General features: G+C 35.3%; 1 protein-coding gene across 1 annotated transcript; it reads left to right on the top strand.

The window, feature by feature from the left end:
• Positions 1-791: 791 nt before the first annotated feature.
• On the top strand, positions 792-4,975 carry LOC109814584 (ATP-dependent Clp protease adapter protein CLPS1, chloroplastic). The gene is made up of 3 exons (XM_020379042.3): positions 792-951; positions 3,473-3,623; positions 4,475-4,975. The coding sequence occupies exons 1-3, from the start codon at positions 897-899 to the stop codon at positions 4,734-4,736; spliced, it is 468 nt and encodes a 155-aa protein (XP_020234631.1). The 5' UTR covers positions 792-896; the 3' UTR covers positions 4,737-4,975.
• The last annotated feature ends 10,912 nt before the right edge of the window (positions 4,976-15,887 follow it).

The raw sequence follows: 15,887 nt of genomic DNA, 5'->3' as shown, positions 1-15,887 counted from the left end.
AAATTATATTATTAAATTTTTTATATATTAAAATATAATTTTATTATTTAAAAATATATTATTATTTATATTTTATTTATGAATTTTAAATTAAATAATCTCTATATTTTAAATAAATTTCTTTTTTAATAAAATAAATAACTTTTAACATTATCTTTATTTTTAACATAAATTTAAAAATATTATACATAATTTTTAATTTTTATATATAATTATAATATTAATTATTTCAAAATAAAAAATATATAATTTAATTATAAAAAATCATTTCCAAAATTTGAAAATTAAAATAAATTAAAAAAATTTTAAATCAAAAAACAAAAAATGCAAAAAAAAAAATTGGACTCATGAGAAATCGATTATTGGGTAACCAATTTCTCAATGGGCTTTTGAAATTTTTTTTTCAAAATGTTATTGAGAAGTCGGTTATCCAGTAATCGATTTTTTACGAGAATCGAAAATGCAGATTATTTAGGTAAATAAAAAGAAATCCAAATTATTTAAATAATAAAAAAAAAGAATATATTTGAAAAAAGTCTTAGTAATATCTTTATATATATAATTTGTTATATTTCTTTTGGTTCAGACACTTGATATGTTCGTGACATGAAATTCACCTAATAAAATTGATAAAACTTTTGTTTTTTAGAAACAAATATAGATAAAGATGAAGTGTTCAAATTTCTTCTTAGTTTTCGGAAAGTGGCAGCTAGTGTTTTAAGTGTACACGTGTCATTTTCTCAGTCCACCAGTTTTCAATCCTAATTTCCCCCTATTCCATATTATTTTTTCTTGCATTTTTCATTTATTTATTACACACGTTTACACTGAGACCAAGAACAAAAACATAAAAGAAAAGAAAAAAATATCAAAGAACACAAACAAAGAAGAGCAAAATGAAGAGTGCGATTTGTGGGAGAATTCTCTCTCCCAATCACGTCTTCAAACCAGGTTCTTCTCTCAGATTTCGATTTCTTTGGCACGTCAACGCAGTGGTTTTTGATTTTCTTATGTGAATGTTTTTCTTTCTCATTGAAATAAATTCTTTAGAAGTGTTCTTGAGTTTCTGGTGTTTAGGGGAATTGGGGTTTGGTTATTATTTTGTGGGATTTTCATTTTACTCTGCAAAACAAAATTAAAAACCTTTTTTTATTGTTGAATTTGTTGACTAGTGTGGATGTTTTAGCAGTCAGAAGTAGTTCACAAGCTGCAATTCTTTGATACAGGCATAAAGTTGCAGTTTTTGGGAATTGGGTTAGCATAGTTTATAGATTTCATACCTCAGTTCTTTCCTCGCTAGAATTGGATTGTGCATACGGTTTTATGTATTTATTTATTTTGCTTTGTTTTATTTCTTAAGAATTTTGGTTAAAGCGAGTAAACCTTTCGAGAAGTTTAACTGAACGTGGCACATAGGACTGTCTTAACAGTTGCACCTGCTGTAGAAAATTAGCAATGCTTCCCTTCTAGTACAGTGGGAACTAAAATGTAGACCCAGATAACCTGTGGTCCTATATATTGTTAAGTATTGGGTATTAGGTATATCTATGAAAAGTAAATTGATGTATCAACATCAAGCTGATGTTATAAGTGCAAGTGCCTGAGGCTGTGAGTAGGTTTCACTTTGATGAACCCTTCTAACCAAATGGTGATGTTAATGGTTTATATAATGATTGAGACTGGGTTTAGTAATGTTTCTATTGTGATGTTTTTAATCGTACATTTGCAAATTACAATGGTGAATTATTGTGATATAACATTCTTGTGCCATATCTTGGTGTTTAATTTATTCTCTTTTGCAAGCTTTTTTCTTTTGTATAGAAAGGGTTTGCACTTTACACTGAATGACACCCTGTGATGGCGATTAGTAGCAATGTTATCCAGTGTTAGGATCCAATCGCATTCCCAACACAAGATATGGGACTTGAATCCCAAGTTGGAAATATGGGATTATAGTGTGGGGTTTTTAAGGCCTTAGGCTCCCCAAATACAACAGTTAGATTTTGTGGTGTGATTCTCTCAAGGTTTTTATCATCCAGTATTGCTAGAAATTGGTCCTCTTATATAATTGTCAGTCAGAACTTAGAAAAAATACATAATATTACAACTTTAGAAGATAGTAAACAACATTAGTTAAATTTGAGTCTTGGGTATTGAAGTTCAAAAGAAAAAGAGACTTTCATCAAATGGTGGATTTTCTGGCGATTGAATTATGTGAAATTATTTGATGCTGTGAAATTAGCCATTCGTGCAGTTCACTGATCGTAGTTGATTTGGTTACAATTCTCTCACTGCCATGTCTGTACTATTTAATCATTGTCTTTAAGGTTAAACTATTTGGTAATAGTCTCCATGAACTTCATATTACCAACAGCATTTTTTTTGGTTATTTTAACAAAATTTTATTTATCATGCAATAATCACGTAAATGGCTAATACTCTTCGCCTAACCCATTTCATTCATGTTGATCCCATAATTCACATCAAAATAAAACTTCAATTGTGTTTAAATGCTTCCATTTTTGAAGTATTAAATATGAAGTCATTTTAAAAATTTCAATCTAATGACAAGTTATTAGTAACATTTTGATTAATAGAAATTGTTAGATCTGCCAAAGCTTCTTGCCCAATTGGCAAGTGCTCAAGTCTTTTAAGATTTGGCTGTGATGAACTGATGATGAAATTGGAAGTTCAATTGTCCATCAGGATGGCTCCCTTTCCCCTTTGCCTATCCAGTACTTTCAGCTCATATGCAGATAACAAATAAATTCTTAGACCTAGATGAAAGGATTTATTCCTACTTTTTGCAAAATTCAAGAGCATTGTTGAAAGATTTAAAAGTTCATGGTGGGTACTTATTCCTTGAAGTTTAAGGGGTGTATATGCTGCACATTTTTTCAGAGCCTTTGTTTTCATTCCTTTTTGGTAGTTTTCATGCCTTTAATTTTTATCTTTGTGTGTGTCTGTGTGCGTGGGAACTAGTGTATATATTTTTTTTCTTATTTAAGCATATTTGTGATGCCTTTATAAATTTATTCCTAATAAATGTTCAATTAGTCAGGGAGAGCAGTTTTTTTTCTGACTAGTATAACATCTCATTTGTTTCACTACTTATTTTGAAGTTTAAGGGGTGTATATGCTGCACATTTTTTCAGAGCCTTTGTTTTCATTCCTTTTTGGTAGTTTTCATGCCTTTACTTTTTATCTGTGTCTGTCTGTGTGTGTGGGAATTAGTGTATATTTTTTTTCTTCTTATTTATGCATATTTTGTGATGCCTTTAGAAATTTATTCCTAATAAATGTTCAATTAGTCAGCGAGCATTTTTTTTTCTGACTAGTATAATATCTCATTTGTTTCACTACTTATTTTGTTATTGGATTTTTTAGCAATGATGAAACCGTGCTGTATTGTATCCTAAGTATATGGTTGAGTGCTTCAGGTATACATACATACTGAAGATTTGCATTTCAGGGGACACAAATTCATTTTGTAAAGGACCATACTCCAATCTTTGTGTACCCATGGCTGTATTGGCAACAGGACCTGGTAAAGGAGGTGGGCTGCTGGAAAAGCCAGTTATCGAAAAAGTCGCTCCTGGCCGTGAGTCTGAATTTGATTTGAAGTAAGCAGGAATTTTGACTATTGGTCTTAAAATTATGATTTACTGATCTGGTAAATTTTATTTTGCACCTTTGTTTTTCTGAATGTGACATCAAGATTCGAGAGGATCATCATTACAATGTATTAGGGGGAAAGAGGCGCTTTGTACCTCTAAATATTTATTTAAAAAATAAAAATAAATAAAAAAATAGAGATAATAGAAGTAATTATACGCGACAATGAAAGTGCAGTAGACAATAACAGAACGGTGGGTGGTTTATGTTTACTGACTACTTGACAGTGAAGAGGGGTGAGTGATTTACATTTACGTTTTTGTTGTTGAAAACTAAAATGGTCAAATAAAATGTGTAAACCAAAACTGTTATTGTGCGCTTCTGTTCCTCTTTCTTTCCCCATTTTATCCTTGAGAGTTCAAGAATAATTAAGGGGCAAAAATGTCTATATAAAAGTGGAAGCTAAAAACAGTTATCAAAAGATGTATCATTTTTATATAATGGTATTAATAAGTACATAAAACATTCAATATTTGAAAATATTTGCCAATAAACAATGGGAAAATGGAGAGTTTTTTCAAGTTATGTTGTCATTTTCAGTAAAACCCAGCCTAAAACAGGTGAAAGTGTCTTGTGGAAGAACAAAGATGGTAATAGATATACATCAAACTAGTTTCTTTTTCCTTTTCCCCATTTTCTTCAAAATAATTTGGCTGGTCATTTTGAAAAAATGAACAGAACCTTGGATGCTGAGTTGCTTATTTTCTGGGATATCTCATGGATATGTAACTATTTCTATCTTTGCAAGATAAAATGAAAGAAAGAAAATATTTGATTCTGGTTTTTCTAAGATGTGCAGGAAATCAAGGAAAACGGCACCGCCTTATCGTGTAATATTGCACAACGACAACTTCAATAAACGGGAATACGTGGTCCAAGTACTGATGAAGGTCATCCCTGGAATGACCCTTGATAATGCAGTTAACATCATGCAAGAAGCACACTACAATGGGTTGTCAGTGGTGATCATATGTGCCCAAGCTGATGCTGAAGATCATTGCATGCAACTAAGAGGCAATGGGTTGTTCAGTTCAATTGAACCTGCAAGTGGTGGCTGCTGATGAAAAGTTTCACCTTGAAATTTGAATCTCCCTTGCTTTTATATGCTATTGAAAGGGGAGATGGAAATATTAGCAGGTGTATATAAGTTCCACCTCTTGAAGGCTTAGAGAAACTAGAAAAGAAAGGACATATCTATCTGGTGTAAAACTTGGCATTATGATCAAGATGAACGACCTATGATTGAGACATGTGATAGTTGTGATTTTGAATAAAGAATTGCACAACATATTAAAACTAAGCTGATGAAATGATTGGTATATATGTAGAGAAACATATATCTACTAGAGTAGTTTATTTATAGATTTAGATTTGCTCAGGTTAGTTTTAATTTTTCTTTCTTTCATAAAGCAGCACTGTCATGTTACTTGCACACAATAGGATTTGAATCTGTTATTTATAGGATTCAACCAAATAGTTCACCACCTTTGTGATTTTTAAATCATGGATTCTAAAAACGACACATTAGGATATACGACGATGCAGGAGTACTTTTTTTTTTTTTTTTTTTTTTTAAATAGGTAGGAAAGTTTACACCAGCGGAGTAACGAAGATCGAATTGAAGTCTTTGTACATCTATTTTGTAACCAAAAAATATTGCTGTAACGTTATTCAATAAGTTGATCCCGATTGGATAAATTTTTTTAAGTATTTATTTGAAAAGAAAATATGAGAAATAAATAAGAAAGTAAAATGATACGAGTTTCTCTTATAAATTAAAATAAATTTGACACTTTTTCATAAGTTTTCTTTTTCATTAAATTAAAATGCATGAGTTAATCTTTTGGTGGAGGACATGTATGAGTTATTTTTGGTCATTACACAATAGTCAAGACTGAAATGGACATTTCCATTTCAATTAATATCCGTCAAACTCGGGGCTTAAAAGTTTTAACTGGCTGATATCCCTATCGATTCCCTCTTAAAACATGTGAACATGTTTCTGCAACATAAGGCCCAACAGTGGTATCCTTAATTTGGTGCTGAGACCTTCATTCTAGGACACATACTGCTTTTGAAGGGATATTTTTACAAGAATTATCATTTATGCGCAATTAACTTATCCTCAAAGTTTTAATTGGATAATTTTAGTTCTTAAAGGATTTTATTTGTATGATTTTAGTCCTTTAATTTTTAATTGAATAATTTTAATCCCTCAAATATCATAATTGTACGATTTTAGTCTTTTCTATTAAAAATTTAATAATTTTAATATATATATATATATATACAATATTTTAAAATTATACAATTATTTATCTATTCAAGTTAATGTATATTATAATTTTTGTTAATATATAAATGATATATATTTATTATTACTAAATAAATAAAATATATATATTATTAGTATTTTAATATTATTGATAAATTAATATCAATAATACTTTTAGTATATTTATAGATAAAATAATAATTTGATAAATATGACTTAGTATATGTTAATATATTTTTACAAAAATATAAATATATAAGAAAATATATGTATATTTCTAATTAATATACTTATATTTTTGTAAAAGTATATTAATATATAATAAATTATATTTATCAAATTATTAGTTTATCTATAAATATAATAATAATATTATTGATATTAACTTATCAGTAATATTATAAAAATAATAATATATAAATTTTATTTATTTATTAAAAATAAATATATATCATTTGATACATTGAAGAAAGTTATAATATGCGTTAACTTGATTAGATAAATAATTATATAATTTTAAAATATTATATATATATATATATATATATATATATTAGAATTATTAAATTTTTAATGGGAGAGAGTAAAATCGCACAATTAGGATATTTGAGGGACTAAAATTGTTTAATTAAAAATTGAAGAACCAAAATCGCACAATTACAATCTTTTAGGGACTAAAATTACCCAATTTAAATTTTAGGGATTAAAATTGCACAATTACAATATTTGAGGGATCAAAAACGTAATTAAACCTAACTTATACTAGTTATTCGTATAAATTTAAAATAATAACTGTTTAAGCACCTTTTTCTTTTTTTAACTGTTAATGAAGTACATAAAGTGTTGATGACAACTAACTTATGCTAGTTGTTCACAAAAGAAAATATAGAAAACTAAAGTCTTGAGCCTCGGGTGTTCTTTAGCTTGAGTTTGGATTTATTGGCATGACACAGTAATTTAATATCATAAGTTGATCATGGATTTAATGAGTTTTACTTTGTTCTTTAGACAGAAGAACATGTGCGTATTATTTTTAATTATTATTTTTACTATAATTTCATAAACTTTATCTTTTAACCTTTATAATAAAAATATTTTATTTTTATCCTTATACATACTATTTTTATTTCTTTTTAGTTTATATAAACTACTTTTATAAAGACTATAAAAAGAAAATTTTATGTAAATATAGAGACTAAAAAAAAAAGTTCATACGGCTAAAAGAACTAAAAGGAAAAAAAATTTATATGTATTAAGTGTAACATCAATGTTTCTTTATTTGTGTGTTTTTAAGATTGATGTTTAATGTTATTTTAAGCTATAAGAATTGTTATATGTTGTTTTGCCTATGTTGGGACGAGGATTAAAGTTGAGATTATCGTAAGTTTAAGTTATAAAAGACATGGCTAAGGTGTTTGAAAGCAGGTCCGAGGAAGGCTAGTGTATATAAGGCGAATTTTGAGAAGTAAATTTCATAAGGTCATTTCTCAACTTTCTAGAGAAAGGTTTTCAAAGAGATAAACTTTAGAGCCAAATTGTCCAATCGTTGATTTGATTTCATAGAAAACCTCCTTATTTTCTCCTAAAGCTTAGTGAAGTAGTGATTCAAGCTTGAAAAACTCTGATTCTTAAAGTGAAGGCAAACCCCAAGGTTCTGCAATTTTTCCCTTTTTTACTTAGATTTCTTTGCCTTTGAAAGTGACTGATGTAAGGAAAGCTTGATTGTAGCTTACATAGATCTTATAAGTGTAGTTGTGTTTTTTTTTATAGATGAATACATAGATGATTATTGATATTTTTATGAGGATGTTCCTTGTGTGCCCTTTCTGAGTATAGAGGGTTTGGGTGCCCTCTGTATGGCCAGCCAATGAGGTAATGCCATGTGACCACTTACTCCATGTCATCTAGGTTGTTGAAAATTTGACCAGAAATTGGGAAATTGGATCAGATCCACCCCTTCACCATGATCCAACAAACCAACCCGAACATAGGTTCCCCTTTTTTGTCCAATTTGTAAATGCATGCCGCCTCATCTTCTTTCCCTTGACACGTGGTTCCATCTTCTTCTCTTAAGCCAAGGTTGTTTCCTTTCCCATCACCGTGTTTCATTGGATCCGCTGTTGTATCTCCGTTTCCATCTTCTTCTCTTAGTCAAATGTTGTCTCTGTTACCTTGTCTTTGTTTCCATCTTCTTATCTTAAGCGAAAGTTGTCTCCTTTCCCTTTTCAATCTTCTTCTTGTGTCTTCGTTTCATCTTCTTGGCATGGATGTTGTTGTGTTCATCAAATGTTGTCTCCGTTACCGTGGCTTTCTTTCCATTTGAAAACCTTGTAGGTTCTTCTCCTCATGAAAGGTCATCTCCATTTCCATTTTAAATCCATTTGAGTTCAGAAAAATCTGTTGATTTTCCAGTTTTGTGTCTGGTTCCCGTGGATAGGCACCCCGATTCTGAAGTGAACAGTTAGTGGTAAGTTCAATTTTGTTCGATTAAGTTGTAATAACTTTTCAATTGTGCTCAAATTCTCTTTAATTGACTGGTCATCTAGTGTTGCTTTCACGGATAACATATGCGTGAATATTGTTTGGTTTATTTGGTGAGTTGTTAGGATTCATATTGATAGGGTAGAAGAGTAGCTACTGTTATACTATTAATCTAAGAATTACAAATCAAATTTCTCTGCCTTCTTTGTATTCTCAAAATTGTATTTAAAAGCATTACAAATGCCAACCATTGGCAGTCCGCACATTCCGGAAACAGAAAAGGGAATCTAACAATGCGTAAACATAAAAGCCGTTGTAACCAATTCACGCATCTCCCATGTGACTCGTATCAAACAAAGTCCTGAAGGTGGCTGGGCCTTTTGGGGATCCTTTTGGGCCTAGGAGTATTAGCCATGTTGTTATCATCTCCTTCTCCTGGGAAAAACACCTTGTCCTCAAGGTGGTAAGTATGACGAAGGTCTTCCCAATTTTCCCAACTAGTGTCCTCGGGTGCAAGACCTAGCCATTGGACAAGCACTAGCTTGGTGGGAGGAAAGGTGGAGCCATCCAATTTACAATCCAGTATTGTTAAAGGTTCCACTATGGGATGGTTTTCTATAGCCGGAATTGGCAAAGAAGCAGAGTGTGGAACCAACGGACCCTGGTGAGGTTTGAGAAGTGAACAATGGAAAACAGGGTGAATTTTAGAAGAAGGAGGTAATTGTAAGCGGTAAGCTACAGAACCAATCCGCTCAGTAATCTAAAAGGGACCATAGAATCGCTTAGAAAGCTTATGATAAGAACCCGAAACTGAGAGTTGTCGATAAGGCCTTAATTTGACATAAACCCAGTCGCCCACTTTGTAATATACATCACGGCGTTTGCTATCAGCAGAATGCTTCATGGCTGCCTGAGCTTTGGATAAACGCTTTTGTAATAATTCGTAGAGAGCCTCACGAGTAGTAAGTACTGAATCAACAGCCTCAATATTGGAAGAGCCTAAGATATAATGAGGAATTGTAGGCGGGGGTTTTCCATAAGTGATCTCATAAGGTGTGAGACCAGTTCCAGAATGAACAGAGGTGTTGTAAGACCATTCAGCTAGAGAGATGAACTTTGACCATTGTGAGGGTTTTTCGTGCACAAAAGAGCGCAAATATTGTTCCAAAACCCTGTTGAATACCTCAGTTTGGCCGTTAGACTCGGGATGATAAGCGATGCTCATTCGTAACTTGGTACCAGACAATTTAAACAATTCGCGCCAAAAGTGACTGATAAAAATGGGATCACGATCTGACACCAGGCTACGGGGAAATCCATGAAGCTTACACACCATATCCACAAACAACATAGCGACCTTGTAAGCTGAGTAATGAGAAGGCAAAACCCCAAGATGAACCCCTTTTGAGAAACGATCCACGACAACTAGAATTGTAGAGTGACCTTGTGAAGTAGGGAGGCCAGTGATAAAGTCTAAGGACAAATCTTCCCAAATTGTCGAAGGGATTGGAAGAGGTTGGAGGAGTCCAGCTGGGCGTTTGGTCTCGTATTTCATTAGTTGGCAAGTGGAACATTGGGCTACAAATGTTTGGACGTCTTTGCGCATGTGAGTCCAGAAAAAATTTGCTTGCAAACGATGAAGGGTCTTGGCTACCCCTAAATGGCCACCCAAAGGAGTTTGGTGAAACTCTTGCAATAAAGTTGTCCGTAGTGGATTATCAGCATTAATCCAAATTTTGCCTTTGAAGAAAATGAGATCACGGTGGATGCGAAAATCAGCATGAGAGTTAGGATCATCCCAAATTTGGGAAAGTAGCAAACGAAATTCAGAATTGTCCTTAAGTGACTTGTGTAACTCCTCGAGGAAGGTGAAGTTGGGTATGGATAGGGTGTAAAAAGTGGATTGCGTGAGGATCGGGATGCGAGACAAAGCATCAGCAACAACATTACTAGCCCCGGATTTGTAATGTATTGAATAATCATAGCCCAAAAGTTTGGAAAGATACGTTTGTTGTTCATGTGTTTGGATGACCTGAGACATTAAATCTTTGAGACTGCGGTGATCAGTGAGAATACGGAAGGGATGACCGAGCAAGTATTGACGCCACTTCCGAACAGCAGTAGTGATAGCATGCAATTCGCGAACATACGTGGAGGCACGTTGCAGTCGAGGAAAAAAAGGCTTACTAAAAAATGCAATAGGATGATTCCCTTGGAGAAGCACAGCACCCATCGCTAATCCCGAGGCATCTGTCTCCAGTGTAAAAGACTCATTGAAATTTGGTAAAGCCAAAACTGGTGCAGTCGTCATGGCTTGCTTGAGAGCATCAAAAGAAGATTGGGCCTCTGGGGACCAATTGAAGTTATCCTTGCGAAGAAGGTTGGTAAGAGGCAAAGCAATGGCTGCATAACCTTTGATAAATTTGCGGTAAAAACCTGTAAGCCCCAAAAAACCGCGAAGTTGAGTAGAAGAATTAGGAAACGGCCAATCAACCATGGCTTGAATCTTTGAAGGCTCTGGTGCCACACCCTATAAAGAAACAATGTGCCCAAGGTACTCGAGTTGTTGTTGGGCAAATACACATTTGGTGGAATGCAGAAAAAATTCTGCCTGCAAAAGAGAGGAAAACACAGAGTCCAAGTGGTGGAGATGAGATTCAAAAGAAGGGCTATAAACAAGGATATCATCAAAAAATACTGCGACAAACTTTCGAAGAAAAGGCTTCAAAAGTTCATTCATAGTAGCCTGAAACGTAGAGGGGGCGTTGCAAAGGCCAAAGGGAATAACATTATATTCATAATGTCCCTGATGTGTGCGAAAGGCGGTTTTATGAATGTCTTCCGCGGCCATGCGTATTTGATGAAAACCTTGACGTAAATCCAGTTTAGTGAACCATGAGGCACCACCAAGATCATCTAACAACTCATCGATAGTAGGCATCGAAAATTTATCCTTCACGGTAATGGCATTTAGCGCGCGATAATCAACACAACAACGCCAACTTCCGTCTTTCTTTTTGACAAGTAGAACCAGAGAAGAAAAGGGGCTCTGACTCAAACGAATCATACCAGACTCGAGTAATTCTGACACTTGTTTTTCAAGTTCGACTTTCTGGAAATGTGGGTAGCGGTAAGGGCGAACGTTCACAGGTTCGGAATTGGGTAATAGGGAAATGTGATGTTGAATAGTGCGCGGGGGGGGGGGGGTAAGTTTGTTGGTTTCTGGAATAGGGAGGCATAACGAGATATAAGGGAAGTGATTTCAGGGAAGGTGGGGGGGAAAGGGTCAGATACTGGTTGGGTAGGTGGATTCGGTAATAGGGTAAGGTGAAAACAGGCGGATGCAGAATGGGTTTGGATGATGCGTTTAACTTGTTGGGCCGAAACTTGAGTGGGTTGGAGCGGCACATAAGCATGTAAGGTAATTGGTTGGCCCAAGATAGAAAAGGTCATGGTTAGAGATCTAAAATCTGTGGTAACCGGCCCAAGGGATTTGAGCCATTGTACGCCCAATATAATGTCTGCACCGCTAATAGGGAGCACATGTAAATCCACTGAAAACTCATGACCTTGGATGCGAAGTGTAACCTGTGAGCAAAGGTGATGGCAGTCTAGCACTGAACCATTGCCAACCATAACTTGCAATGGAGGAGGGGTGTGCATGGGAAGTGAGAGAAACTTGGCCACCCGTGTCTGCACAAAATTATGGGTGCTACCGCTGTCTACCAAGATGGTGACACATGTCCCCCCAATATGTCCGTAGAGACGAAAAGTCTCGAGAGCTGGCATGCCAGATAACGCATTGAGGCTAATGTGAGGTGTGGGAGAGTGGGGTTCAGCAGAATGATCCTCAATAGTGGTAGAAACTGGCATTTCAGATACCTCGATATTACCAACATCGTCATCATCGGCAATAAGGAGTAAGAGACGCCCTTTACAATGGTGACTCGGGGTGAATTTCTCATCGCAATGATAACAAAGTCCTTTCTCGCGGCGAGATGCAATCTCAGCCGACGAAAGATGTTTGAAATGGACCTTCGGGGATGGCGGGAGTGCAAGAGTCGATGAAACCGGTGTAACGGACGAAGAAGAGAGAGTGGGGTTGCGAGATTGGAGACGTCGATCAGCAATCTTATCTTCTTGAAGCTTTGCTAGGGCCATCGCATGAGGAAGGGAAGTAGGTTGCAGAGCCTGGACTTCCCTACGTATTTCTGATGTAAGACCTGAAATGAAACAACTCAAAAGAAACATCGGAGCAAGGCCCACGATGCGATTAGCAAGGCGTTCAAAGTCAGTAATGTATTCGTTAACAGTTCCATGTTGCACAAGTTTGAATAATAGTCCAGAAGCGTCATCATAATAGGAGGGTGCAAAACGAGACTCAAGTGCTTGTAGTAATCCAGGCCAAGAGGTGATATACCCATTACGAAACATCCATTGGTACCAACTCAACGCGGGACCGTCCATGTAGAATGATGCAACTGTAATACGTTCAGCATCGGGAGTCCCTTGATAATCAAAAAATTGGTTGATCTTAAAGATCCAACCCAAGGAATCGTGACCATCAAAGCGAGGGACGTCCAACTTGATAGGCGGGCGGTGGGGAAAAGGTGGTGGGGTGGAGGGCTGTTGGGTGGTTAAGGTGGCTAATTGATCAAGAATGGTATCCACTTTGGTGGAAAGGGCATGGTGATCTGTGGATAGGGTAGTTTGGGAGAGGGTGAGTTGCGTAATGGCTTCCTCGAGGCGGTCAATGGTGGTTTTACGGGTATGATGCTCAGCCATGGTGGACGGCAGGTCGGACCAGTTGATAGGGTAGAAGAGTAGCTACTGTTATACTATTAATCTAAGAATTACAAATCAAATTTCTCTGCCTTCTTTGTATTCTCAAAATGGTATTTAAAAGCATTACAAATGCCAATCATTGGCAGTCCGCACATTCCGGAAACAGAAAAGGGAATCTAACAATGTGTAACAGCCCAATTTTCAATGGGCCTTGGGCCCAATTCGTTGCCCGGAACGGGCCGTTTCAAAAGTGAAATGGGCCGTTCCGGAATAAAGAATTTGCCTAAAAAACGTAGTTGAGAACGGGCCGTTCCGGTTGGAGAACGGGCCGTTCTGGTTTGGAGAACGGGCCGTTCTGGAATTGGAACGGGCTGTTCTGCTGGGATTGAGAACGGGCCGTTCGGGTTTTGGAACGGGCCGTTCCAGTTGAGATTTTTGCGTGGTTCTGGAGGGTCCAGAATGGCCGTTCCACTTTTGGAACGGGCCGTTCCGGGTTAGTGAGGCAGATTCCTATAAATAGGGGGCTTCACTTCTCATTTTTCACACACCTCTCATTCTCATTCTTTCTTCTCTTCTGTTCTCTCTTCTTTCCCTCTCCTTCTTTTTGAAGACCAAGAGGAATCTAGAGAAGGAGGTTCTACCCTAGTTTTAGTTCCGGTCCCTGTTTAAGGAAAAGAGGAGGAGGTTCTACCCTAGTTCCTATTTATCCAGGTACGGGGGAAAAAAGGAATTATTTATATGTAGAGTTACATGAGGGAATTGAGTAGAGGAAGAACCCTAATTTTATAATTATTTCTGTTTGGAGAATTCTTGGTTTTAAGTGATTCTATATGAATTTAGGATTATGAATATATGATTTATTTGTAAATATGATGCTCTAGGAGAGAGAGCGAAATTGTAGAAAAGTGCCTGTAAGCTAGGTTTTGGGGAAAATTGGAATATTTCTGTTTGAGAAATTGATTATCCTAGTAGATTTTGTATGTGTTGAGGATTAGAAATACATATTTAATTTGTAAGAATGATGATCTAAGAGGGAGAACGAAATTGTAGAAAAGTGCTTGTGAGTTGGGTTTTGAAATAATTGGAGATTTTATCGTTTGTATTAAAATTATATTAAATTGCTAATTTATTGATTATTATTACATTTATGAATGTTATATTAAATTGATAATTCTATTGATTTAATATTGTATTAAACTGGGGAATTAACTGAGTTTTATATTATTGTTATAATGAGTATTCATGGTGAATTGCGTGAGGATGTGTAAACCCTTATTTTGTTAGACTTATCTGTTGAGTATGTGATATGAAATTGTGTATGTGATATGAAATCGTGATATGAGATGAGATGTTGTATGGACATGATTAAGGTTGTGATTGTGATGTGTTTCCTCACACTAGTGACTAGGGATGGCACGACCCCTAGGTAAGTGGTGCTACAGGGAGGGCGTGACCCTAGTATGGTGTGGGATGAGTAAGACAGTTAACACACACCACTTATGTCGATTATGGCAGCCCTGACATAGGGTTAATTGTAAGAGATTGTATGGATTGTAATGTGATTGTGGTTCCTCACATTCATGCTTCAGGGACGAGCGTACTCCTGAGTGATCAGGGATGATACGAACCCTGGGTAGGTGATGCTTCAGGGACGAGCGTACTCTTGAATGATCAGGGATGATACGAACCCTGGGTAGGTAATGCTTTAGGGACGAGCGTACTCCTGAATGATCAGGGATGATACGAACCCTGGGTAGGTGATGCTTCAGGGACGAGCGTACTCCTAGATGATCAGGGATGATACGAACCCTGGTATGGTGTGGGTTGAGTGAGGCAATTAACCCGTATCACTTGTGTCAGATGTGGCGAGGTCTTGGCATAGTGTTAACTGTAAGATTGGCTTGAATTATGGACGTGAAAATGATATTGTTAAACGTAAAATGGTGTGGAGGGTGATGGATTGATAAATTATAATACATGCTTATATATATGAATTATGATGAGATTTCATTATGATGTGGTGGTATGTACTTTGCATATAGATATTTCCTTTTCTCACCGTATAAATTGTGGATGTTTTAGGTGAGGAAGATCCGGCTACGAGTAGAATGCCAACAGTTGAATTGTGGGTATGCTTTGATATTATGACATCGGGGCAGAGGATTTTTAGGACATAGATTTGATATGGATTTGGAATTGTAAATATGATTTTGAAAACAATTTGTAAACTTTCAAGTTTTATTTTCAATTATTATGTTGGTTATTGATAAATGAATATGAAGGTTTTATGTGAACCCTTTTACCAACGTTAAAAACTTTATTCTTTAAATTTATTTATATGATTAATATTTATATGTGTTGGGGTAGTAAGGGTGTCACACAATGCGTAAACATAAAAGCCGTTGTAACCAATTCATGCATCTCCCATGTGACTCGTATCAAACAAAGTCCTGAAGGTGGCTGGGCCTTTTGGGGATCCTTTTGGGCCTAGGAGTATTAGCCATGTTGTTATCACATATTGTTATGTGATTTTGTTAGGTTTTTTTTTGTTTGTAGATTTAGTAAGTATTGATAAGTCATGTAGGTGTTGTTGTTGTTTGTTGTGAAGGCATTATTATTGATTGTTGATTGAGGTGGTAAAAAAATATATTGTAATTTATTTTTGCAATTT

The sequence above is a fragment of the Cajanus cajan genome, chromosome 11 (genome assembly GCF_000230855.2).
Source record: "Cajanus cajan strain Asha chromosome 11, NIPB_CcT2T_4, whole genome shotgun sequence".
In the NCBI taxonomy this organism is placed as follows: Eukaryota; Viridiplantae; Streptophyta; class Magnoliopsida; order Fabales; family Fabaceae; genus Cajanus; species Cajanus cajan.
This window is presented reverse-complemented; position numbering and strand designations above follow the sequence as displayed.